The 23,687-nt window shown below is 40.4% G+C and overlaps 2 protein-coding genes across 4 annotated transcripts; one reads left to right on the forward strand and one right to left on the reverse strand.

The window, feature by feature from the left end:
- Positions 1-4,798: 4,798 nt before the first annotated feature.
- On the forward strand, positions 4,799-8,331 carry LOC131222319 (uncharacterized). Of its 2 annotated transcripts, none has more exons than XM_058217345.1 (2): positions 4,799-5,112; positions 7,707-8,331. In XM_058217345.1, the coding sequence occupies exon 2, from the start codon at positions 7,721-7,723 to the stop codon at positions 8,162-8,164; it is 444 nt and encodes a 147-aa protein (XP_058073328.1). In that variant the 5' UTR covers positions 4,799-5,112; positions 7,707-7,720; the 3' UTR covers positions 8,165-8,331. The 2 variants fall into 2 exon arrangements, with proteins under 2 accessions (XP_058073328.1, XP_058073327.1); XM_058217344.1 differs by lacking the exon at positions 4,799-5,112 and adding an exon at positions 6,652-6,724.
- Positions 8,332-17,263: 8,932 nt separating this feature from the next.
- LOC131222320 (subtilisin-like serine-protease S) lies at positions 17,264-23,135 on the reverse strand. Of its 2 annotated transcripts, none has more exons than XM_058217346.1 (11): positions 22,689-23,135; positions 22,491-22,585; positions 22,307-22,404; positions 22,037-22,195; positions 20,449-20,560; positions 19,796-20,345; positions 19,442-19,536; positions 19,104-19,346; positions 18,902-19,016; positions 18,597-18,783; positions 17,264-18,184 (listed from the first exon to the last, which is right to left on the reverse strand). In XM_058217346.1, the coding sequence occupies exons 1-11, from the start codon at positions 22,770-22,772 to the stop codon at positions 17,622-17,624; spliced, it is 2,301 nt and encodes a 766-aa protein (XP_058073329.1). In that variant the 5' UTR covers positions 22,773-23,135; the 3' UTR covers positions 17,264-17,621. The 2 variants fall into 2 exon arrangements, with proteins under 2 accessions (XP_058073329.1, XP_058073330.1); XM_058217347.1 differs by having other exon boundaries at positions 22,307-22,393; positions 22,689-22,709.
- Positions 23,136-23,687: the final 552 nt, after the last annotated feature.

Genomic DNA, 23,687 nt, shown 5'->3' on the forward strand with positions numbered 1-23,687 from the left:
CAGTTTTACTTCCCTGTACAATACTATACGCAAATCCAAACACACCCTAAGTGTACGGATCCATTCTCTACCGTTGGCCCATGTATGGTCTGGGTTTTGATAGGATTTTTGTGGATATCATGCTACAGCTACCATACAGGTCTAGTTTTTCTACCCCAAATTGCATCTTAGATGATGATCTTAACTGTTCATATTCTATAACACCCTGATCCATATCTCAAGTGGTAGGCTGAGTGAAAGATACCTCTTTTCAACATTGAGGTCTTGGTATTGATCCCTAGTAGGTGTAGCTAACAGTGAAGTAAAAATGTCCACTGGAAATTTTTTGAGGCCACGGAAGTTTTGTGCCAAAATGATATTTGTGCCTATAGTTTCTACCAGTGTCAATAACCTTATGAATGGTTTAGATGAGATATAACCAGGAAGTTTTGTGCCAAAATGATATTTGTGCCTATAGTTTCTACCAGTGTCAATAACCTTATGAATGGTTAGATATAACCATTATGGTCGGTTCTTAAAAGATTTCAATGGTGGATTTCCTTTTGTCCCAGTGTAGGATTGAGGAACTGGTGGATACATTTATTTTCTTATAGGAATTTCCGTAGCATCATATAGCTATGGATCACACAGTGACTTTTGGGTGGGCATCATTGGGTACTTAATGGGCTCATCTTTAACAGTAACACATGACTTAATCAAAATTTACGGATAGGACTTACCTAAGTGGAGCCCACAGAGATGCATGTGACAAAGCCACTCTGCCCATCAGTTTTGCAAGACCCCATTATGACAGGAATATGAAATTAAGGCAGATCCAAAAATCAAGTGGCCACACCGCATGAAGCAGGTAAAAAGGAAATATCCGCCATTGAAACCTTCCTAGAGCTGACCATAATGTTTGTATGCCATCCAAACTGTTCAGTGTCATTACCACTCAGATAAATTGTCTGTACAAATACCATCCTGATATATATAAAAAACTTTTGTAGTCTTCACAAAGTTTCCAATGATAAGCATTCAATCCCCACTGTCTTGTGTGGTGTGACCTACCTAAGTTTGGGATATGTCTGATTTTTGGACTATTGTGGTCTTGTGAAATTGATGGACATAGTAGATTGCTACGGTAACATCTGTGGGCCCCACGTAGCTTCTATCCACATAAACTTCCTGTGGCCGGAGGCACAGGCAAATTTCGTCCAATGTGATTCACTCACTAGTAGGGCTGTCAACGGGCCGGGATTAGGGTAGGTCTTGGATTATTCACTAGTAAGGCTGTCAACGGGCCAAGCTTGGAGTAAGTCTCGGCCTGATTTTCAACTGTTTCGAGTCAGGTCGGCCCTATTCAAATTTCTGATTTTTTTAAGGCTAGAGCGAGGCCCATAGACACCCGCACTCACTTAGAAACTCACTTCCAATTAAGGGTGTCGATGGGCTGGGCTCAGGCCTGCAAAATCAGAATTTTGAACTGGGCCAGCCAACACCCGCCCAAACAGTTCAAAATTCGGGCCAAAACTATCACCGGCCGGGTCCGTTTACAGCTACTTCGGATATGGACATACTTGGGTTTTCAATTTGTATACGTGGGACCTTGATCAATAATCTAGTCTGTTGGTCTGATGCCATCCACCTTGGATGGACTATGTCCTCCCATGTTGAAAAATCCAAGCTACTAATCCTGGGCCTTTTCTCAGTGGAATGAGGCCCATCTTCCTGACCGTCTTTCTACTGGCCAAAACTTGAAAGGATAACTGTCGAGGAGATTTTTTAAGTCATGGTCCATCTACGGCGAGCCCAACAGACCAACGGTCTGGATAGGTGAACCATTGCCGAATATCGGTGCATATCCGATACAAAGAATGACGCAGATCCCAGGCTGGAGTGGACCCCACCACAGAAAATAGTGGAGATAGTGACGCCCACCGTTGAAACCTTCTGAAGGTCCACCGTGATGTTTATTTGAGATCCAACCTGTTTATGTGTTAAAGAAGACATGAAAGAAGGGAAAACAGAAATATGAGCTTGATCGACAACTTTCGTGGCCCCTTGGAACTTTTTAATGGTGGGCGTCACTCCCTCCACTGTTTTCTCTACTGGGGTCTACTAGAGATTTGTATCTGACTCATTCTTTGGATGATGCCCTAATATGATCTCTCCAAATGGATGGACGGTGTGGATACAAAACATATATCATAGTGGGGCCCATAGAAGTTGGTGATGACACTTCAAGAGCCAATCTCGCTACTCAACCTGTCAGTATCTAATCCGCGTCCATACTTGCAGGTTGAGTAGCGAGACTTGCTACCGAAGCCACGTTTTCAAGTTATGTGAGACCCACCATGATGTAAGTAATGTATCCACACCGTCCATCCATTTGAAGAGATCATCTTAGGGCATGACACAAAGAATGGGTCAGATCCAAATCTAGAGTGGACCCCACCACACATAAAACAGTGGGAAGAGTGACGCCCACTATTGAAACCTTCCTAAGGTTCAATATGATGTTAATCTGAGATCCAATGTATTCATAAGTTGAGACAGACACGAAATAACGGAAAATAGAAATTTCAGCTTAGATCAAAAACTTTTGTGGTCGTTAGAAAAATTTAATGGTGGGCGTCACTCTCTCCAATGTTTTCTATGGTGGGGTTCACTTGAGTTTTTGATCTGACTCATTCTTTGCATCATGCCATAGATTGATATCTCCAAATGGATGGACGGTGTGGATACAACACATACATCATTGTGGGTCCCACATAACTTGGTGACGTCACTTCAATGGCCAGTCTCGCTGCTCAACCTGTCATTGGCTAATCTGCTGTCATAATAACTCTGCCTGGTCAGACCCCTTTGCGGGAGCGGATTAGCTGCTAACCGGCTAACGGCGTAGTTGGTGTTACTGTTATCGTATTGGGCCCAATTGATGAATTTATTTCATATCCATACAGCCCATTTGTTTTTACAGCTCATTTAAAGATTTTATACCAAAACTTAAGCAGAACTTATGCAAAGCCAAATCTCAGGTGAATTTTTTAGGTGACAAAAGTTTTGGATCAAGATAATATTAATATTTTTCCTTCATCCAGTTTGTTTTTTTTTTTTTTTTTTGGTGTGCTTAATATTCTGTATGATAAATAAACATTACGGATTTTGCCTGGGGAAGTTTTTAAATATAAGCGTTCAATCGTCATTGTTTCCTGTGACATGGTCCACCTGAGATTTTGGTGTGCTTAATATTCTGTACAATTCCTAAAATTGCACGCTGCATCATGCGGACCCCCGCCCGTCTCTAGCCTTGAACGGACAATTCTATGAGCGGGTCTACTGTGATACATCTGTTTACGTACATTGTCCATCTCTTCTCTCAGATTATTTTAAGATATACACGAAAATAGTACGTCTAATGCTCAAGTTCACCGCACCAAATAATAAACATGGTTGTGTCACACGTTCTATATTCATATTTTAAAAGGATTCGAGAAAAGGAGTGAAATGCATGGATAAGAAGGAACATCACGGTAGACCTGCCCACGTGCCGTTATAAAGACAGATGGGGTAGGACACAATCCGCTTCGCTGGCCCAAACACGTAGTTTTGTGGGCGGGCCCACTATAATGCATGTGATCAGATGCTCAAGTAGCCCACACCAAATAATAAACTTGGGTTACATTAAATATTCTAAGCATTAAATGAAAGATGCATTATATGCAAGAGTCGTATTGGACTGGTTCACTTGAGAGTTATATTTGCCTTGTTTCCATATTTATACTTTAGTCATTAGAACCATATGTGAGAGGACGCGGATTCCTTGCGAAAGCCTTCCGCAGTGAGTGCCTGTGCAAGGATGTTGGGTGGGGCAAAATATATTTTCTTTATACATTTTGCAAGTTAATTTTAGGACAATTAATTTAAAAAATGAGGTGGGTCCAAGACTCAAGTGGGCCACATGAGAGAAAAAATTGTGGAAAGAAATACCTACCTTGAATCCTTTCTAGGCTCCACCTTGATGTTTATATGCCATCCAAACTGTTTATAAGGTCTTTAATACATGGATGAAGTGAAAAATAAATAAATAAATAAATAAACTTGAAACAAAGCTTTTATGGTCATAAGAATGTTTTAACAGTTCTCACTGAATGCCTACTGTTTCGTCTGGTGTGGCCCACTTGAGTCTTGGATCCACCTCATTTTTAGTTGATTGTCCTAAAATTAGCTTACAAAATGGATGAACAGAGTATATTTTCCAAAAACATGGTGGTGGGCCCCACCCAGCATCCTTGTGCAGGAACTCCTGCGAAAGGCTTTCACAGGAAATCCACGTTCTCTGTGAGAGAAGGAATGGATGGTATGGATCAGTGGCCCGCCCACACAACTGTTAGTTAGGGCCACCCTGATGTTTTTGAGAAATCCACTCTCTCTGTTTTTTTAGATCATTTTAAGACACGGTGTTAAAAATAAGGCAGTTCTAGTACTTAAGTGGGCTGAAAACTTGAGGATTGAACGTCTACAATTGAAATATTAATGAGGCTACGGAAGTTTTGAATCATGTTAATATTTATATTTTCAATTTATCTCGATAGGAATGAACAGTATAGATGGCACGTAAACATCACTGTCGTTCCCAGCGAGGTTTCAACGGTAGGAATTTCCCTGCCCTCCTTTTCTTGTAGTGCAGCCCACTTGAGTCTTTGATCCTTCTAATTTTTGGAATCTTATTCGTCAAATGAGCTCATAAAACGGATGAACGTGCTAGATTTCTCACAAACATTATAGTGGGCCCGTCTAGGTTTCCAGTGCTGGAACTTCCTGCGAAAGAAATCCGCATCCCCCGTTCGGGGCCAGAGACGGGCCGGGATAGGACGAATCCGCATCCCCTAAAATTTTATTGGAAAACCGAATGGACGGAGTGGATATACAACATATAATCAAGGTACGGCAAGGGTTATACCCACCCAATCCAGCTGTTACCCGTGTAACACACCCAATCCGCGCCCTTTGTTTGCACTCTCCTTTTTTTTTCTTCCTGTTTCTCAGAAAGAAGAAAGGGCGTTTTTTTTTTTTTTTTTTTTTCTAAGGTTTTGGCAATTCGAGTTATCTCCGTGATTCTTCGATTGGGTAATTTCCATATTTTCTTTTTCTTAATTTCTGACTATTGAACTCCTCTGAAAATCTTTGCAATGTGTAGGAATTAAGGGTTTCTTTCTTCATGAATTTGAATTTTAGGGTTTGGGTCGATGTTGATATAAGATTATTGAACTGTTTCTTGAATCATATGATTGAATTTATTTATATTTTGTTTCAATTTGATTGTATGTTTGTATTTAGCATTCGTTCGGAAAGCAATCGACGTATGATTGGCTATGGTTCCGATCAATGTAAAAATAAAAAAATAAAAAAAATTCCATAAGCGATAGGAAGCAGAATTACAATTCAACCCTTGCGTTTGGATGCACTGTCGAAATTGAATTGAAATCATTAGTCCGATAAGATGGAAATAGCCATTTTGTATTAACGTTTTTTAGCATTCATGCCGAGGGTTGAAGCACCAAAGCTGCAGTTGCCTCGCTTATGAATGGGGCTTGGAGGGAAACATAACTGCAAATGGCAGGCTACTTCCTTGTTATGAATAAAGGGAACACGATTAGTTTGTTTGTGGTTCAATAGTTTGAGTTTGCTGGGTATGGATCTAGCCCATTAACGGCCCTGTTTCCTCTTGAATGGACTGAATATTTACAATCTGTTGCACTTCTATATCCAATTGCAACAGTCAGGCCGTGGAAATGAATTATTGCTGGAAAAAAAAAAAACGATGTCAATGGGCTGGGCAAGGGTGAGCCTCAGCCGCACTCTTCCTTTTATTTTTCAGTCCAATTTAACCCATATACCAGCCTAGATCTGGGCTAGGATCAGGTCTCAATGAAAAAAAAAAAAAAAAGTTGCCTCGGTGTAAAAAAAATTTGTCATACAAGCCTAGGACCAGTCTATCTATTTACTAGGCCTTAAAATATTCATAAACCAAGCCTTTTCCATCTGTTTGTTATCCAAAATATTCATCAAACAAGCCTAGGAAGGGCAATCAAACAGCCCAGCCCAGCCCCTTTACATCTCTAGTGAAGAATTATATTAGTGATTTGCCATCTGTTTGTTATCCAAAATTACTTGAGATGGTGAACCATGAAAGGATGAATCCCCATCTTTGTAATGTAAATTATGAAAATTTGAGGAAAATCTCAAAACCCAAGGTGTCACCTTCAAAAATGGCATATTAGTGTCAGGTGTATCTTTCTTCGTCACCAATTTTGACACATTAACTGTTTTAATGCATAAGTGGACGATCTTTCTGGATGAGTTCTTTCGTCATCTTGTTTCTAGGATAACCCATTGTAGACGACCTCCCTGAGTAAATTATTTGCTACATGGAAGAAATCAGTTGTACTGTTTACATTGCCGTTTAGGGACTGTGATGTGGAGGTACATACACAGATGTGGAGGTGCATACACAAAATTCTATTTTTTAGGTTTTTACTACTTCCTCTGGCTTTTTCATAGGCCCTTTGTATTTAGATATTTATAGTCTCTGCCTGTTTACTGTTATGCTCTCTGTCAAGTCAATGGATATGCTCTTCCAGTTTTTTTTTTTATTTTTTATTTTTTTTATAATATAATTTGATGGGCCTTCTTTTCAGATACTACTCAATTTCAGAATCCCACGATCCCCCAGTCCCCAGTACTTTAGGATGTAAAGAATGCTTATTTCACACCATTTGTCAATGCTCCCACTCTTGTGCTCATTTCCTTTTACTTTTTATAAGTTTAAGAAACAATGATGTCCATACTTGATCTGAGAGGTTGGCTGCTCAATGCATGGGTATGAGATTTCTTGCATTCTTGTGTTCTCAATGTTCCCCTCCGGTATCATGTATATTAGTTATTGAAAGACAAGCTTATGAAGATATCTTGAGATTTAATAACCCAAGGCTCAACATGGACTCATTGACTACCATGTCAACTCAGCTTGATCAAGTACTTCATAGTCTTTTTCCTCTTTAAAAAAAGCTTCTTCCTCAGTGGTCGTTTGGATGCTTGTAAATGGGGCAAGTTGTAAATGATTTACAGGGAAATCATTTATACTCTGTGTTTTGATGACCTTTTCTGCGTGTAAATCATTTATAGGCTGGAAATGATTTACAGCATTTACCCCCATCTCATTTACGGGAAAAAAGCTGGGATTTCATTTACAGGCTCTCCATTTACAGCCTAACAGTTATATTTTCAAAGATTGGCTCTCCGTTTACAAGACGTAAACAATTTACAGGCCATCAAAACACAGACAATCATTTGCAGCTTACAGCCAAAAAGGACAGGCTATAAATGGTTTACGCCTGTAAATCATTTACCACCTAAACCATTTACAGCCATCCAAACGACCCCTTAGTGTCTTTGAGTGCTACTTTTGTTGTTTTAGTCAACAATTTTTCAAATTATCAAATAGCAGACAATCATGAGCCGATAAATTGAAACTGTGGACAAAATGAATCTTGTTGAGTGCTTGTGTTTTGAAATTTAATTTTCTCTAGTAACTTCTTGACCAGTTGGTTGCTTCATGGATGAATCAATTAACCATTCACAACAAATTTAACTAGACATGGGTTTGTTCCCCATTTGATCTGATTGTTGATATTTTGAAATTGTTCTATGTTCATGTGCAGAGCTATTTGTTAACATGTTGGGAATGCAAGAACCTCGAATGTTGCCACCCGATGAAGTGAAGCCGCGAAAAAAGAAACCCTCAGCCAATGTTGCTCCTATATTTCCTTCGCCACAAGGAGAGATCAAAGGGGGCAAGGAATCCTTGCATCCATCACTCAAGGAACAAAAGGTCCTGAAAAGAAACATGAGGAATGAAGCTTCCCCATCTTTTCAACAGACAGATAGATCAACTTCAGATTCCTTGCCTGACTCCTCAAGATCAGGCAACGAGTATCGAGCGTTGAGACGGAAGTATTTGCTCTTGGAGGAGGAGAGCTTCCTGTTGGGGAAAGAGTTGACAGAGGTTGAAGCTGAGGTTAAAAGCTTGGAAGATGAGAAGACTGCACTCTTGGATCAACTTGTCGTCCTAGAGGGTCTTGTTGATCCTTCAGAGCTTCAGCCCCGTGGTGGATCGTGAAGTAAGTTGTCTAACTATTTTACTATATGTAAAATAGTTGCGTGACTTGTGTCTGTTTCAATTTATTTCCTGTGACTATGCACTGAGACCATCCTGTTGTAGATAGACAGATGTGAAATTCGAAATCTAGAAGTAAGAAAGTGATAACAATTATTTCTTTCATCTTATGTTGATGCTTTTTGGGTTTTCCTTGTTTCTGTCGTTTGTACTTTAATAAAACATTTCATTGTAAGGCGAGTAGCAAAGGGACAATTTTGCCATACAATTAGTTTTGGGACAGCTGTAAACTTTAAGATTCACGTGTGTTGAGGGAAGTTTCAAAATGCGTGCGCTTGGCAACCAACAGCTGGGATTTTACTGGCTCCACGTTGATGAATGGTGCAGATTTTGCCGACAGCGTGCATCATTTCCCTCCACATCCATCTTCCAATCTCTCTCCCTTCCTCTGTGTACATGGAACATGTCATACCCATTAGCATGGATAATGGTTTTTTAAGTTTAAAAAAAGAAAAAAGAAAAAAAAAAAGAAAAAAAGAAGAAGAAGGAAATAGATGAAAATCAAACAATGAGCTATGTGCCCCTGATTCAAATGTGTCTTTAGGTTGCCCTCCTTCGCAACAGAGTCTGCTGTTATGTTTACTTCTCTACTAACATGATTAAACAAAATATTTAATCCTAAGGAGAGATCAGAAATGTCTTTATTGATGGACATCTACTCATAATATTCTTGGAGTCCCGTCAATGACTATTCACCCAAAGCAGCAAAAATGGAAGGTTTCAACTTTCTAGACCTTCTCTTGGCACCTGAGCTTCCACCCTATACAAATCCCCTGGCTGTCTAGCTCAGGAAACACTTTTTTTTTGGAAAAGTCACATATTATATTAAAGGACTAACGAAAATACAAAAAAAAAAAAAAAAGGCTGCACCAGGGAGCTACACAGCCTACTACAAGCCTAAAAAAAAAAGCAGATTACAGCCCTTTAGTTTTTCTACGTTAACAGCCCATTCAACAATTAACAATCTAGTTCCAGTCACAACGTAATCAGCTGATGTGGATATCCCGTTAAAGCATCTGTCTTTTCTTTCTTCCCAAACCGCCCACCAGACAGCGAGCAACGCCATTCTCCATAACAGCAACTTGTTCTTCTCAAAAGGAATACCATGCCAAGCCTTTAAAAAACTTCCTGCTGATCTTGGGGCTGCCCAATTCATTTCGAAACGAGATAGAATATCCTGCCAGATATGGCTGATGAAGGGGCAGTGAATGAATAAATGATTCACCGTTTCCTCATTTGACATACAGCAAAGGCAGACATTAGTGAGTATCATCCCTCCTTTTCACTTTAGGTGGGTGTTTTTTTTTCCCCCATTTACACCGGTAAATGGTGGTAAATGATAGAAAATGAGTAATTATTACTTACTGGTGTAATTCATATAGCACAACTAGCTATGTTAACAACCACCAAGTTCCCACACTAATACCGAGGAGAAGTAAAAATTCTATAGGGCCCACTGTGACATGCATGTATGATCCATGCCATCCATCTGTTTTACCAGATCATTCTAGGAAACCAGTTTCCTGGTTCACACCGAAAAGGTAGAAGGAAATGCTAACAAAATTCCCCCCATGTCACAGTAAATAAAAACTTTGCATAGGTTTCTTCCACTTTCATGCTCATGAAGCACATATTTGGTATGGGATGTCTTTGCTTAATCAGCTTGTCTTGAGTATCGCATTTGCCGCTACAATCCAATGTAAGGCCTCCACTTGAGGTGGGCCCCTTTACACCAAACCAAACTGGGAAAGCATCACCCACTAGATCTTGTGAATCCATCAAAACTGATTCTAAAGAGAGCCGTCAGAACTCTTAGGCAAATTCTAGCATCCACTCTAGACTTAGACGATGACACCTTACCTTTTCTTGGTGGTTGGGGGAAATTTTGTCAAGACATTTTACATGACATGATCCTTCTAACAAGGTGCGAATTACGCTTTGAATTGAATCCATGGTTTGCCCAAATGACAGCAAGGCAACATCTTTTCCAGAGGCATGTACCTTGTGCGCTTCCAACTTATGCTCCGACTCCCTCTTCCTATTTGTTTATGCTTGCTAACATTTTGAAGTAGATGCTTCCCATCTCTCATGCCTGAATTTGTTGGCACGTCAATTCATTGAAGGAGAATTCCCCAAAAAATCTCTGCGATTGGAAGATCCCAACAACCAATATTAGGATATTTTCTACTTGAATGTGGGCCATTGTGTTATTTAGTTTCTTAAATGTCTATCTGTAGCCACAAACCAGGACATTAAGATTGCCCTATCAATGAGATTTTTTAGGCATAGTCCATCCACAGTAGGACACAATGTACCGGTGGTTAAATTACTGAACAATGGTCCCCACTTGATAATTGAGAATCTATGGATAGCTTGAAAGATGCATGGCAACTATTATGTAATCTCCTTTTTGCAAAAAACATTTTTAATACAACTTGATAGAATGATGAGAATTAGAATGTGACCTGTTTTGATCCCATCCAAACATCTTCATTTCCTCATAAAACTTTTTTAAAAAAAAACCCCAAACAAGTCTGTTTTTTTTTTTTTTTTGATTGATGTCACCCCAAACAAGTCTGTGTAGTCACCCCAAACAAGTCTGTAATTTTTCGAAAAAAATAATAATAAATAAATAAATAAATTCCACCCATTTTAGACTCATCTCCCACCACATATATGATGCCCTACGCCACCTTCGAAGTTGAATTTTTGTTGGCAGTGTGTATGTATAATTTGAATTTGAAATTTTGATTTCCATTGGGTAAAAGAAATGGAGATGTGCCTTTGGAGTTTTATGTGATTATTGTGTACCACTCAAACTGAAAGAGAAATTCTATAGGATAGCTTAGCTATAAGACCAGCCATGCTTTATGGGGCAGAATGTTGGGCAGTTATGGAACAACATGTCCATAGGATGACTGTAGCTGAAATGAGGATGATGAGATGGATGAGTGGCAAGACAAGGAAGGATAGAATTAGAAATGAATGCATTCAAGGGTATTTGGGAGTAGTGCCAATAGGGTAATAAGATGAAGATAAGTAGTTGGATGGTTTAGATATGTGCAAAGAAGAACAAGAACCATACCAGTAGAAGTGAATTGGTACATGTTGAAGGCTCTAAAAGGGCTAGGGAAAGGCTCAAAAGGGTGTGGGTGGAGGTAATAAGAAAAGACTTGATGACCTATGGTCTAACTGAAGGTCTACTCCTTGTTAGAGTGGAATGGTGGAATAGGATTCATGTACCCGACGCCAATTAGAAATTGAGGAAGATTTCTATTACAGCTACTTCGAGAAATTGTGGAAGACTTTTGTTGCACATCAAGATGAGGTTAGGGCACCCAATAACTCTCTCACAAATGCAAGGTCTTTGGTAGACTTCCCAAGTTTGAAAAATAAGAAAATGGAAGGAAAATAAAAATCAATGGCCTCTCATTCGATCTAATATCTGAGGAAGAAGGTGATTAGCTCGATAGACCTTTTGAGGAGGAAATGGTGAAAGCAACAATAATGGATCTTGGCAAAGACAGCTCCAGGCAGATGGCTTCCTGATTTCATTTTTCTGAGGTTTATTTATTTATTTATTTAAGAGGGAAGAGGTGATCGTCTAAGTTTTGCGGCAGAATTCTGGGAAAGGGGCATTCTTCAAGGAGCTGGGGGCTATTTATTGCCCTATTCCCAAGGAGTGGGTGGAGTCACATAAGGTCTTCAGACCTGCAAGTCTTATTGGAAGTCCTTGCACGATCTTGGCCTAGGTACTTGCTTCCAAACTGAGATGGGTGTTGGGAGAGTAATCGGGTGGCCCCAGTGGGCTTTTGTACCTGGGTGGTAGGTTTTAGATGGGTCTCTCATTGCACATGAATGCATGAATTTGAGGTATAGAGAGGGAAGGCCTGGTGTCATTTATAAACTCGACATGGAAAAGGCTTACGGCCATGTTGATTGGGAATTTTTGAATTTACATGCTCAGAGGACTTGGCTTCAAACTTAAATGGAGAAGTGGTTCCAGGAGTATATGGGATCTGTAATATTCAGTTCTTACAATGCTTCTCCAAAAGGCTTCTTTAGAAGTTCTTGATGGTTGCATCAGGGCCACCCATTATCTCATTTTCTCTTTGTGATGGTCGATAGCACTAAGTAGGATGCTAGCAAAGGCAAAAGACGAGGGTTTGATTAGGGCTTCATGGTGGTGAATGCGGATTTTCAGGTGACCGACCTTCAATTTGCCGATGACGTGCTATTATTTTGGTGATGTGAACAATATGCGCGTGGAAAAACATATCAAAGTGATTTGTTTCTTTGAAGCAATCTCAAGCCTTGAAGTCAATATCCAAAAGGAGCCAGATGTTGGGATTAGATTGCCTGAAGAGGATGCTGAGGGGTTTGCGAGAAAGTTTGGTTGCAAAAATGAGGTGGTGTTGTTTCAATATCTTGGTTCTCCTTTATGCGTGGTGTGTGGGATGCCATATTGGAAATGGTGGAAAAATGATTATCCAGTTGGAAGAGAAGATACGAGGCGTATCCTCATCAATTCGCCCTTGCTAAGATTTATGTCTACTTCATATCCTTGTTTAAATGCCTGGAAAGCATCCTTGGAAAAAAAAGTTCAAGAGGGATTTTCTATGGAAGGGCATGGAAGAAGTCTAGGGTAGTGGGAAAAAAAGGTGTCATGTGGAAGAAAGGCTAGGATAGTGAGCTTGGGGTTGGCGACGTTGTGTTTGGGCCCACGTAAACTTAAGTGGACCCAATCTGGGAAATTGGTCTTTAGTCGTGGTAATGCAGCCTAAATTGAGTCCCCGTCTTCATGTATCAATGCAAGTGGACCTAAGAGTATGGAAATTGGTCTGAGTCACCTTAAGGGAGCCTAGATGGTGGGAGTGGGCATAAATGTCTGTTATAAGTGGACTATGTTAATATAAGTGGGTTAAGTTGCAGAAGTAGGGCAGCAACAGGGGATGGCATCCGAAGGAAAAATCTCAAGCTTTCTTCTGGTCCATGAAATCTTCACCAATGGATGCTAGTTCTGATTATTCAAACATGACATTAGAATTGGTCCAATCCCAGCTCACTTTGGGCTGAGCCTCAAATCCTCTTGGTTGGACTGGGTCTGTGTTGTAGACCCAGAAGTTCAATTGAGCTGGAATTAGATTTGCATTTGTGTAGAGACCCATGTCGCCCAAGCCAGCTAATCGAACACCAGTATTCTGAGTATTGTTGTCGCCAATGAGCCATTTTTTACAAGTATTCAACCTCAATAGTATTATGATATTGTCTAGGACAAAAGAGTGGGGAGAAAGGGTAATGATCACATATGTTCTAATGTATGGTGAGTACCAGGGGCCCATCCTGATGTGTGAGTGGATCCAATCCGTCCTTTAGACACCCCAATGTCCAGCTGTGTGGGATTGACTTGGGAATCAGATGAGTCTTTACTTCACCCTACTCGATATTTAATAATTAAATTGATTACACACACACACACACACACTATTAAATAATTAGTAACAAAAAAATGGAAGAAGAATCAAACATACAGATGGAATTCGGGGTCCACCATGTTGTGTATATATCATCCAACCTTGTCATCAGGTGCACCTATCAGGATCAATGGAACATAGCAACTCAAGCCATTCAAAACCTAGTTGGGCCACAGCAAGCGAATATAGGGCACGGATTGGATACTGACAAGGTCAGTAGCCAAATCGCTACTGAAGTGACGTCACCAAGCTATGTGGACCCCACCATGATGCATGTATTGTATCCATGCCGTCCAACCATTTAGAGAGATAATTTCATGGCATTACAAAAGGAATGAGATAGATCTAAAGTTCAATTGGATCCCACCATAGAAAACTTCTTAGGGATAGTGACATCCACCGTTCAAAACTTCTTAGGGGCCACAGTAGTTTCGGTCAAGCTGATATATATATATTTTTTCACTTCATCCATCTCTATATTAACTTATGAATAGGTTGGATCTCAAAAATAAGTCACGGTCGGCCTTATAAATGTTTCAACGGTGGGTGTGACTGCTCCCACGGTTTTCTGTGGTGGGTCCATTTGAAGTTTAGATCTATCTCATTCTTTTTGTAATGCCATAAAACGATCCCTAAAAATGGTTGGACCGTATGGATACAACACATGCATCATGGTGGGGTCCACACAGCTTGGTGACGTCACTTCAGTAGCCATCTGGATACTGACCTTGTCAGTATCTAATCCGCTTCCGCGAATATATATGTTTTGGACATTATTGTACACTGATTCCAATCACCTGATTTTGGTATGTACAGTGAACATGAAGAGGTGCACCATCCCTCTATCCAGTTGCAGCAAATGGGCCAATCTAATCCCCTTTCTTTTTGGCATATAGCCTAACCACCTGCTGGCCCACCAGATCAACAGTCCTTATTATCTGATGTTTGCCACTGCATAGAACTAACTTCAGCAAGTGCTGCATATTAGCAATCATCATGCGCAAGTGTTACCTGTGGTGTGGTAACCCAGACTCGTGGTCCCACTAGTGTGGATGTACCATGCTCCAACATTATGAGCGATAGGACAATCCTAACCTTTGGATTGGTGGCCTATGAATAGATGGTTAGACCGTCCCTAGATTTATGGCTATGATCTTCCAGTCAGGTAGGTTTTTGGATTACCATTGGTCTAGGTTACTGGCCATACACTTTTTAGGGACCTGCCTATTAGTGGGAACATAGCCAAATTTGGACGATATCCAAGCCGCCCACTGTTTCTTGGTCCAAAAATCAGGCCAATCTGTTCTAATGGTGGTCACCTTACAAAAGAAGAGTGTATGGTTAAGAAGAATTGACCAGTGGTCCATATTGAACTTTCACGTGTCTATCATGGTCCATCTACAAGAAGGCCCATGAGATATACTCTCCAAAATCACTCGGCTGATATAGCATATGAACGGGGTATGTGGGTGTGGCACTGGAACGGTGAGCAAGGTCGCTTCATTTCATCTTAGATGAACAGAAATCGTACACCATGGCATCCATGTAATGTACCTCCTTTTCCCCCCTTTAACTGTCCATTTGTTGACCAATGATCGGACAGTCAAGGATTTTTTTTGTTGATATTATTTTTGGACTATGACAACTCGTTGATTTGGATGGGTAAATGCTTTAATGAAAGATACGTTGATCCATGTTTCTGGGTCCGGTTTTGGGTGCTCCTCCCTCCTGGTGTTAGATACGCTTGGATATTTTTCACCATTTAATAGGTGCAAAGTTCCATCTATTGCTCATCCAAGAGATGGGACACTGTTTGGACGGCCTTGATCGAACGCTATTTGCACCAATCGATAGCTTGTAAAGACACGTGCCACTTAATACAGGATCCACCCAACGTTCACTGGATCTTAAACCAAACCCGGACTTCAGATTCCTTTTTGTAAGCGAACAAGATAGTTCACGCACACACCATATGTGCTAGCATTGCATGTTGGCATGGGATCTCAGCCGTTCAAGTGGGTACCACCGTTTGTATATATCCCATGCAGGAAATCAGGCGGCTTTGAAAGGAACTTACCAAAAGTTTCTCATCCTTCCATTTCGTTTGAAAATTTCGAGCCAATTATTGTCTGGACGGCCCATCTTTTATGCCAGAACACCGAAACAATGCGACCCACCTGATGGACGGCTAGGATCTTGTGCTTTGTGGTCCAAGCTAGCACATGAGGTGGAACGTAGATGAAATGGCTTGTACACGCGTGTGGGCTTGCCGAATCCCATCGTTGTATTTACTTTCCTCGCTCATGATTGGTGTCAGTCCCATAATACAGAGCATTTGCATAAGTTGTATTTATTAGCTATGATGATGAAGCATGCTTCCCTACACCCTAGCCTACCACTTTTTGTCTCCCACATGTCCCATTCTTTTCGCCTTCCGACTGCTACACGAGATTGTGGGCAGTGTCTCCCATCCGTCCATTAATGGTGGCAGGATATTGTGGGCCAGCTCTGGGCACCTTTCCCACGGAGAGCCATGCAGTTGGAACTTTCATTGAATCCAACCCGTCCATCCATCAGTTTCGCAGCCTCAATGTTAACCTGGAACCCAAAAATCATGAGCATCCATAACTCTAGGCCACATCCTGGGAGAAAAGTTGGGATGGAGCACTCACCGTTAGTTTTGTGTAGGACCTATAGTAGCATTTATAAGCCATCAAGTCCATTCAATTGATGTGCCTCATCAAAGTGAAAGAATTATCCAAAAATCATAGTATTTTAAAATACAGGTGGGCTATACCATGTGAATGTGGAGGTTTTTAAGTCAGGTAGCCCACCGCAGTGTTGAATCGGCCTTATTTTAGTGATGCGCCTGATGGATGGGGTTGATTTCCTGCATCGAAAGTGACCCCCATAGGCACCACTTGGTGGGTAGTGTTTTCAGATCTTTATCCACCATTCGAGGATTCGTGACGCACGATCGGGTACGTTTGGTGCACAACTGTTCATCCATCATGACTTTTGGGTATGACCCATCAAATGGATGGTGTAAAAGAAAATGATTAACAGTCAAATTCAATGGAGAATCAGATGTTTAAGTTGGTCACTAAATCCTCAATGGGGCCCACTAGCCAGATTGGTGTGCTAGTACACCCACAATTGCCGTGGATGAGTTGCACCAATGTAGCACCTACACAGCCACTGCAATCAGCCAAGCATGTAGCTTAACCCAAATACAATGAGACATGCATGTAGAGCTTAACCCAAACCATCTAAATTATGAGCCCCCATTGTGAATGAAGCATTACCCAAAAATTGCACTGAAGCGATCCTAACTGTTGAATCATTGGCATCAAAAGCATGGTAGAGGTGAAAAACTGTTTTTAGTCCAAATTCAATGAAATATCAAGTAATCAGAGATCAGGATGGTCCAGTCGAGATGGTCCTTCGGTCATTCTGCGTATAAAATGTTATTCCATAATGTTGACGGTTTGTTTTGAGCAGTCATAATTCAGTGATATGTCTGATGAATAACAGAGGAAACATGATATGACCACATGACAACAATTCATAGTCCCTCTAAAACTGTATTCACAGAAGAATGTGAATGTTATTGCATATAGAATTCTGCCATGTACATACAATGATTGAATTTTCAAATTACTATGCTTGAATTTTCACATTTGAGATAAGAAACATATAAAACTATGTATAGAGAAAATCCCATTCTTTCAGTTTCATCATTTAGTAGTCGAAATATCAATCAATCAATGCTTGAATCAGTCGTCAACCATCGAACCCACTTTGTCCTTTCATCCAAATTTCAATGTCTGCCTGTCAACTTCATGGTAGTTCTTCATCTGCATTCTTTTGTAGCAGTAAATGCATGTGAACTTCACAATCTCTGTGACCTTTAGTCATGGCCCCACTTATCTTGATATGCCCGTGTTTGAGGACGCAACTCGGACTACTAAAGGGCTCGTTACCTGTAATTTCCTCTTCCTCCAAGATAACGACCCAAATACATACCCATTGGATGGAGCAGTTACCTTGAATTTCACAGTAAATTTAATCTTCTGACCATAGTCTTTGAAAATCAGAAACTTCGGTGTTACGGTCACATTGATTCCCTTTGGTGATGACACTACCGCTCTATAAGTACTAATAGGTTTCCCTACATTTGTCACAGTTCGAGTAACTGTATAGGTGTCCTTAAGATTGGGTACTGTGATTGAAGGATAATTGAAGTCAGAAACTGATGAGGAAGGCTGATTGCATACGCTGTCGTCACCGGTGACCATGCGAAGGGACTGCTTGTCGTAACCAATTGAACACAGGAAAGTTTTGTAATCTGCAGGTTGCATGTCATAAATGAGACCAGGGTTTAGGACTCCTGTGGGATTTACAAAGCCGGAGCCGTAATCAAATGGGTTCGCTGCTCTTCCTTCTGGGTTTGCTTTGATGACTTTGCCATTCATATCCAACACGGTTGCTGCAATTTTCTTTCAATATCAGATTTTTGAGAACAAGGATATGGACATGACTTGATTTTCTAAAAACCCAAGAAAATAAGAAACTTTAAGAAACTGAACCCATTACTTGGAAAGTGGATTATAATGTAAGTGTGTGTTTGGATGCTCAGTTCCATTCGATTACAATAATTCAATTTCATATTGAGGTCGGGCCATTTTAATTCGCAACGACAACCAACCTAATTGCAGTTTCTTATGTGTTTCAAGTTGAGGTGGACTATGAATGGAGTAGGTTTAGGCTCAGGAAGGCCATTTCCATTGTAGTGAATTGATTTATATTGGGATTCAATTGATTTGAGCATCCAAACACAGCCTAAAAGATTTTGTAACTCGAGAAAATTCTACAAACTACCAAATTTCAGGATATTTTACCTGTCGTCATCACAGCAGACCTTATGGCAGCAGGAGACCATGACGGGTATACAGCTTTGACCAAGGCTGTTATTCCCGTTACATGCGGACAAGCCATGGATGTTCCAGAGAGAATGTTGAAGTTCATTTTGTTCACTGCTGGAGACCAAGCTGCTAATATATTCAGTCCCGGAGCGGTGATGTCAGGCTAAAGAGGAAAAAAAGAAGAAGAAGAAGAAGAAGAAAAGATTCATCAGTAAACAGAAAACAACAAAATCAACATTCAATCAATAGCTTCGAATTTCAACTGCTTTTGATCTACATACCTTGAGAATCTCCGGTGTCAAGGTGTTGGGACCCTTGGATGAGAAGGATGCTACTCGAGGAGCTGTTTGAGATCCTAACACAGTCTTTGCCGGTAAGATTAGTGCTCTTGGTTTCCTGGAAACAGTTTTAGGCAACTCAAGTCAGCACACTCACATTAGGAATGCTTGATCAAGTTTCCATTGCTAGAGAGGGGATTTAAACCTTGTCTGATTGATATACGAAAGGATTCTGTCACCATCTGCAGCTCCAACAAGAGCGGCAGGAAGTACGAAGGGAATTGCAATGTCCTTATCTCCTTCATCAACCAGAATCATCCCAACCCCACCAGCTTCTTTCACTACAATGCTCTTCGCTAGCTTAGACTCTGTAGAACTCTCAGCATGGCGGCAAACCAACACCTTTCCTCTGGCCTTGGTACGATTCAAGGAGCCCTCCAAACAGTAGCTGCGAAAGGAAAAAGAAATTGTTCCGGAATCTGCCTTGTATATCAATGATTGTGTAATTATCAATAACAACTACTAACTACCCTTTGCTTCCACCTGGATTGGTATGGAGTAAAATATCCCGCATAGGCGTTGGAGGCAGACATGAGCCTTGCAGAAGTGTTCATCGCGAAGAGACTCAGGCTTTCACCCTATCAATGGCAGAAAAGAATTCAGAATCTCAGAAATAAGCATCGATAACAAACTAAGGATGTGTTTGGATGCAATACTGAATTGAATTGCGATAAGTGGAAATGACCATGGGGCTAACCCCATTTCATTCATGCAAGGATGTAGCTCAAATTGTGATTGCAATCATCTGAGTGTCAACTTCAAATGCGTGGAATTGCAATCAGGGAATTGGTTTCATCCAAAGACACCCCAAGAGTATCTCATAACAAAATTATTCACCGTGAAGTTCTTCTCATTCCCGAGTATGATATCAGATGTGAAATCTCTATCTGTGGAGCTAGCAGAGACCGTGATCATCCACGGTGCAACATTAGTTGCCGAGCCCTGTCTACCTTCGTTTCCAACGGAAGAAACAACAAGAATTCCATGGCTAGCAGCATGGAACGAGCCCACTGAAATCGCGTCGTTGAAATAATCTCCTTGAGGGGCTTCAGGGCCTAAAGATAGAGACAAGATATCAACACCATCTTTAATTGCATCATCAAAGGCAGCGAGTAAATCTGAATCGTAGCATCCTGAATCCCAACAGGTCTTGTACATGGCAATTCTAGCCATGGGTGCTCCACCTCTCGCTCCTCCTCCAGCCAACCCACTAAAATTCATGTTCTTTACATATCGACCAGCTGCTGTCGAAGCCGTGTGGCTACCATGACCGGAGCTGTCCCTTGGAGATTTAAATTTCACTGTCTTATCAGAACTTGACTCAAAGACATGGCTTGCTTCTTCAGCATCATACCCATCCAGATAGTACCTTGCTCCTATTACTTTCCTGTGGTGAGAAAAATATATATATATATATTAGTAAAAGGGAACAGAATCTAATCCAATGCCTAGAAACCTTCATATTTGAAGCTATAAATTATCATGCAAACCTGTTGCAAGATGAATTTTTGAATGCTTCTCCTGTTTGGCATTTCCCTTTCCATCTAGGAGGCACTGGAGGCATGTAAAGATCATTGAAACTGGGGGATTCTGGCCATATTCCTGAATAAGATAATCAAATCAATTCCCAAACTTATAAAAAGAAATATTAAAATCCAATTAGCAGTTTCTAGTCGAACTATTAGAAGAAAATTCTATTTCCTACCCACATTAGTCTACATTAATCCAAGTTCCTTGTAAGCACCAAATCATTCAGAAAATCTGGTAACATGTACAAATGAATTGAAGAGCTCTAAAATGATCTGAAAACATTGAGGGAAAGAAGAAGAAGAAGAAGAAGAAATTTTGCCACATTTATTGATACAAAACCACTAGTTACACCTCTACTTTGAAAGGGCGAGATGGTCACAATTCAAGCTTTCCAATGGCACGTGCACAGGTGCTGCTGTAAACCACCAACCACAAGTAGATCAAGGTTGGCAGGAATATCCAATCCGTGTGTCAAAGTGTTTGCCAGATCAAGGGCCGTTATTTTTTTCCTTATTTTTGCTTGTGTATCAGGTTCATCTAAAACCCCTGTTTATGTAGATGCAAAAATGTTACAAAACAGGCATAAAAAGCCCTTCCGTTTCACCATGATCCGGCCAACAAATCAAGCCAAGCACCATCACAGAGTGACACCCAATCCCAGGTCGCCACCTGGCCACGACGGATCACGACAACTCCATCTAAAAGGGATTCTAGGAAGAACACTGATAAAAACAGGATTACCATGTAATTCTGATTAAACAGCTTTTAGAGCCATTTATTCAACACACTTTTTGGTTGATACACCTTTTCTACTTTTGCTACTAGACATAAGTGCGGTATACTAGACGCCTAGCACGAAAAGTAGAAAAAGAGGACTGCCTGCTGCAAAAACGTGGGGTCTAAATAGCACTTCCCCCATCTATGTATAGAGAGCAAGAAATCCTCTGCAGAGGAGCTCATGAATATCATTATTCAGAGACCACCCATGTAAGTAATGAACCATGAATCTAACCAGAAATCCCGACAATGTGAACATCTCAATCAAGCTCCGCCACAATGGAAAAAAATAATAATGATACAATAGGATATAAAGAGATACTTGCAAATCCAATATCTCTCCAACTGCCAAATCTATTCATTAGAAACTCAAAATCCCCTGTGCAGGTCTGATACATTATAACAAAGGAGTTTTTTTTTTCAAAAAACAAAATTCGTATCTATCAACTGAATATACCCATAACTGCTAAAACCGCTCAAAATGAATCGAAATTTCTACATTTTGGAAATTTGATACAAGTTGCATTGATGGGTTTTAACAGAAAAGCCATGTACGGTTATAGAACTGTTCAGAAATCATGTACATACATGAATGAGTTTAGCTGCAAGTTAACAAATCAGATAAATTATCAAATATATCTGAAACTCCTCATAACTCCAAAAAACAGATATCATCTACTCCCAGAAGGACACTATACATGAAAAACATAAATGAGTATTCGAGAATTTCACAATTTTCAGGAGAAGAAACCTTCAAGAGAGTTACCTCACCTGTATCAATGAAACCAATGATCACGTTTTGTTGGTTCTTAGTAGAATAGCCTGGAATTTCCATTGATTCGTCGCTCATGAGGCCCATGAAATCCCATGAATGAGTAGTATGTAGACTTCTTTTCAAATTTGGAAAGACCGAAACCACGCCCGGCATTTCTGTAATATTGAATTCCCAAAGTTCACAAAAAAAAAAAAAAAAACACTGAAACATCTAGAATTCATACATGTATTTATACATGTAAGATACTATAACAGGAACGAACATACTGGACATTGCCAAAGCTTGCTCATCTGTCAGCTTAGCTGCAAATCCTCTGAAACCATGTCTGTAACTATAAACATGCGACAATCGGGCTTTCTCGACACTGTCCAAACCAAGTTAAAAATCAATAAATAGATTTATAAAGCATGAATCCAAGAAGGAGAAAACTTATATTAGCAATGTTCTGACCTTCCTCCATGAACAGCAATAAGCATTTGGTGGTTTTGACTCAAAATCTCATCTGGGCTATAACTGTTTTTGCTTCCCATGTAAACTACATACACCTGCAAGCACCATAAGCGGAAAGAAATCATACCTAGGATTAATTAAAAGAAAACCCAGAAAAATGCATTAAAGACCCATCAATCTAGCATAAAAGAAATTCACCTGAGAAGAAAAACAGAAGCTAATTTCTGCAATGAGAATAGAAAGAAAAAGAGGTAAAATGCTGCTGTATCTCAATGGAGCCATTTCCAACCAGAGAGAGAGAGAGAGAAAGATGTCTGATTTAAATAAGAAAGAGGGGTGCGCAGCTTCTTCACAGGCGTTAGTGCCGTATCTATAGGTATTAAGGACCGAATACGAGCCGTATTTTTGGATGTCCCTCCTATCTCCCACTCCCGAAAAATGCAAAGATTTTCGAGATCAGAAATTTTCTGGGGAGATGCGCGCGAGTACAGAATTAAGCGGCGATTCGTGGCATTCGTGCTGAATCAATAACACGTGTGTGAGATTCGATCCATTTGATACACACCAACTGGATGAGATGTAGGACAAGAATCAATTCAGTAAAAAAATCAGGTGACCCAAATAAACGGATGGGAAAGAGATTGAAAGATGGATGAATCCCCCCTTATTGATTGGAAGTTTATATAGAGAAGACTACAATCTGTAGCTGTACATGATAATACACTTGCTAATAGAGATTAACAACCTCATATAACCAACGTACGGGTGTGACCCAAGTGATAAAAGATAAGTAGAATTCTTTTACTGTTTTTCAGGGTATGTTTTCGGTGGGCCGCATCTAATGAACGGTCCAGATCTCTCACAGGTATTTCACTACAACATGTGTTTTGCGCCTGTGTATTTGTCTTTACAGGGGCGTAGGCTTTTTGGCTTTTTGCTCTTTGCTTTTTGGAACAACCAAGCAAGCAAAAGTGCTTCTTCCCTTTAGATCCCGGGAACCGTTAAAATATTCATTTTCTTCCTCTCCCTCTCCCTCTCTCTAAGAAAATAACATGTTGCCGCATGTTTGGAAAGTACACACGCGTTTTAAAATTTGACAATTAAGGCCCATGGTTCAAAGATCTAGACCGTTGGTCAAGTCTGTCCCACTGTTATTGGACTGAGATTTAAAGTTATCCTAGAGAAAAGACGGTCAGG

This window comes from Magnolia sinica, chromosome 13, assembly GCF_029962835.1.
Source record: "Magnolia sinica isolate HGM2019 chromosome 13, MsV1, whole genome shotgun sequence".
Taxonomy (NCBI): Eukaryota; Viridiplantae; Streptophyta; class Magnoliopsida; order Magnoliales; family Magnoliaceae; genus Magnolia; species Magnolia sinica.